This window comes from Colobus angolensis, unplaced genomic scaffold, assembly GCF_000951035.1.
Source record: "Colobus angolensis palliatus isolate OR3802 unplaced genomic scaffold, Cang.pa_1.0 Scaffold289, whole genome shotgun sequence".
NCBI lineage: Eukaryota > Metazoa > Chordata > Mammalia > Primates > Cercopithecidae > Colobus > Colobus angolensis.
The window spans coordinates 1313944-1317023 of record NW_012116143.1 but is presented as its reverse complement, the minus strand read 5'-3'; the positions used below and the strand labels follow the sequence as shown (position 1 = coordinate 1317023).

Genomic DNA, 3080 nt, shown 5'->3' with positions numbered 1-3080 from the left:
AGAGTGAGACTCCGTCTCAAAAAAAAACAAAAAAAAACACAGAGCTTTGGTTTGACCTCTGAACAGCCTGCAAGGTTAATGTTTGCTTAGGAGTCATTCGATGGCTTTTTCTGCCATGTATATTTCTAATTTAATTCACTTTTTCTGTTTTTATTATTCTGAACTTAATTATGTAAAGACTGAAAATTCTTAGACTTAGAAAGAAATGTGGTTGCAAGTTTCACTGTCTGTTTAAAATAAGCTCTGTTTTTCACTGACCTTCATAGCTTTTAAAAAATTATGTATGAAGAAGCTTTGTTTTGCTTTTGTTTTTGTTTTTGTTTTTGTCGTGGGCTGACAGTTGACACCATGACAAAGGGAATTGAGTCAGCAAACTGGGAAATGATTATGACCTTCTTTTTGGTTAATAAAAGATTGTTGAATTACTCTTCAGCGTGCTCACTGTGCCATCTGCACAGACCGAATATGGGGACTTGGACGCCAAGGATATAAGTGCATCAACTGCAAACTCTTGGTTCATAAGAAGTGCCATAAACTCGTCACAATTGAATGTGGGCGGCATTCTTTGCCACCGGTAAGATACAGCTGTCTGTCCTTTTTTTTTTTTTCTTTTTTTTTAAGAGTGTGCTTGATAACACTACTGGAACAGAGTGCTAAAATAGGGAGGTGTTCAGGAATTACGACACAACAGAGTAGCTACAGAGTGTGGGTAGGAATACCTTACGTTCCTGTTAACATACCTTGAACTTTGGAACTTCGAAATATCTGTGGTAATATTTGTTTGTGGGATACAGTTAGCTTCTTTGACCTACTATAAAATCCTCTGGTCTAAATTAGGAAACTATAGAGAGAACCATTTAAGAGACTTTTTTCCGCTCTCCTTTAATCTGAACATATTAGTTTATAGCTCACATTATTCTGGCATCTCTCCTAAGCAGATATCAGGTAAGAAGAGTCAAAGATACCATGTTTGCTATTTAAAGTGTGAGATTACTGGAGAGGAAAGCATTTAAAATTTTTATTTATCAATTTCTATTTTAAGTATATAAGTAAAATATGTTTGTTATAAAAAAATACAGAATACAGATGAATAAAAAAAAAATTAAGTAAAAGTCCACATATATTCTACCATCTTAAGGTAATTGTCATTTGCACAGAACTTTTCCTTTGCAAATTTATATGCATAAACATTTTTAATTTTCCATATGGAAAAAATGTAAACATGTATAAGAGTAGGTAGAACACTGTAATGAACTCCCATGTACTAGAGACCCAGCTCCAACAGTTATCAACTCATGACTAATCTTGGTTTCATCTGTACCCCATTCACTTAACTTCCCCTTGCCCTGTGTTATTTTCAAACAAATCTCAGACATATTTCAGTATGTACCTCTAAAAGAGAAGGACTTCTTAAAAAACTAACTGAAAAACAAATTCCTTATGTCAAATATCCAGTAAGTGTTCTCATAAATATTATAATTTTTTTTATAGTTTTCATTATGAATCAGGATCCAAATGAAGTCCACCTGTACAGTTGATGGATCTTTTAGATATTTTTTAACTTACTGGTGCTTTCTTCATTTATTGCTCTCTCTTCTTTTTTTCCTTACAATTTAATTGTAAAAGAAACATTTATTTGTCATTTACACTGTTGCAGAATTTGGCTCATTACTTCTCCATGGTTATGTTCAGTATGTTATTGTCTTCTTTATTCGTTTGTCTTGTACAGTAGTTGAATGTCCAGGTTTAATTAGATTCTGGGGTTTGTTCATTTGTTTTTTGGTGGCTTGTTTTTCAGTCAACTTTACAGAGGGTTGTTTATCCACCAGAGGGCACATGTGCTTGCGTGTGTCTTTTTATTGTTGTTTTGAGACAGAACCTCGCTCTGTCTCCCAGGCTGGAATGTAGTGGCGCGATCTTGGCTCACTGCAACATCCGCCTCCTGGGTTCAAGCGATTCTCCTGCCTCAGCTTCCCAAGTAACTGCAATTACAGGTGTGTGCCACCACGCCCAGCTAATTTTCATGTTTTCGGTAGAGACGGGGTTTTGCCATGTTGGCCAGGCTGGTCTTGAATTCCTGACCCCAGGTGATCCACCCGCCTCGGTCTCCCAAAGTGCTGGAATTACAGGTGTGAGCCACTGCACCTGGCCAGTCTTAGTGAACTTTCTGGCAAATCTTACTTCCTTAAGGATCCAGAATTAGAATTACTGCGTTAAAAGATATGCATTTAAAAAGATACCTGGATGCAGCTTGTCTAAGTGCATTGCCTGTCGATCAGCCCTGCTCCACAAAGAACAGTCAAAAAAAAGAAAGAAAGAAAAATACCTGGATGCATCTTTCTAAATTGTTCTTTAGAATTGTTATTCCATGTTTATTCATGGGACTTTCTTTGGACATTGTGAAAGCAGGTTATTACTGGTAGTTCTTTGATATTAGAATTCTTTAATTAGTTCATATAAGCTTAGGAATGGGTTTGTAGTAAAGGGGAAAATCCAATCTTAAGGAAAAACAGAAGGCTGAATATTTCCAACATAATTTATATAGATTACTGTTAATATTTTTAAGTATTATTTGGTGACATATGGAAGGAAAGGGGGCAGGGTTAGTGATTATATTGGAAATTTAGGATGGGATTAAATGCATTTAAAAATCCTTAAGCTTACTTATGAGCCTGTCTTTAAGGCAGCCTTGAAGTGCTAACTGTATCATTAATGTTCTTTCTCAAGTTTACGTTTTCCTGCTGGTATTCATTAAATGTGAGTCTAAGAATAAATCAGTAATAACTTGGGTTTGAATTTACCTTTTTCCTGAGATTATTCGCTGTTTTTTGGGTAAGTTAGTTTCTAGGAAGTATTTTTTTTCTCTTTTTTGGGGCCACTGACACCCTTGAGAATCTTCAGGAAAATGAGAAACCCACAAAATTTTACATGTAATTTTAAGGTGTTTTAGATATCCTGAAGTCTACCCCTGTGCCCCAGCTAAGGAATGCATATTCCAGAGACTTATTTTTGCCAAAGATTTGAAGTGGAGCTTGAAGGAAGAATAGGTAGTGTTGAAGAAAAACAAAGCAGAATATATG

General features: G+C 35.6%; 1 protein-coding gene across 1 annotated transcript in view; it reads left to right on the top strand.

Annotated features, from left to right (window-relative positions):
* The window catches only part of PRKCI (protein kinase C, iota), an 85007-nt gene that overhangs the window by 49054 nt on the left and 32873 nt on the right, over positions 1 to 3080 (top strand). The window contains exon 6 of the mRNA XM_011949000.1: positions 434 to 574. Within this exon, the coding sequence (XP_011804390.1) occupies positions 434 to 574 (141 nt within the window). The remainder of the gene's footprint in view (positions 1 to 433; positions 575 to 3080) is intronic.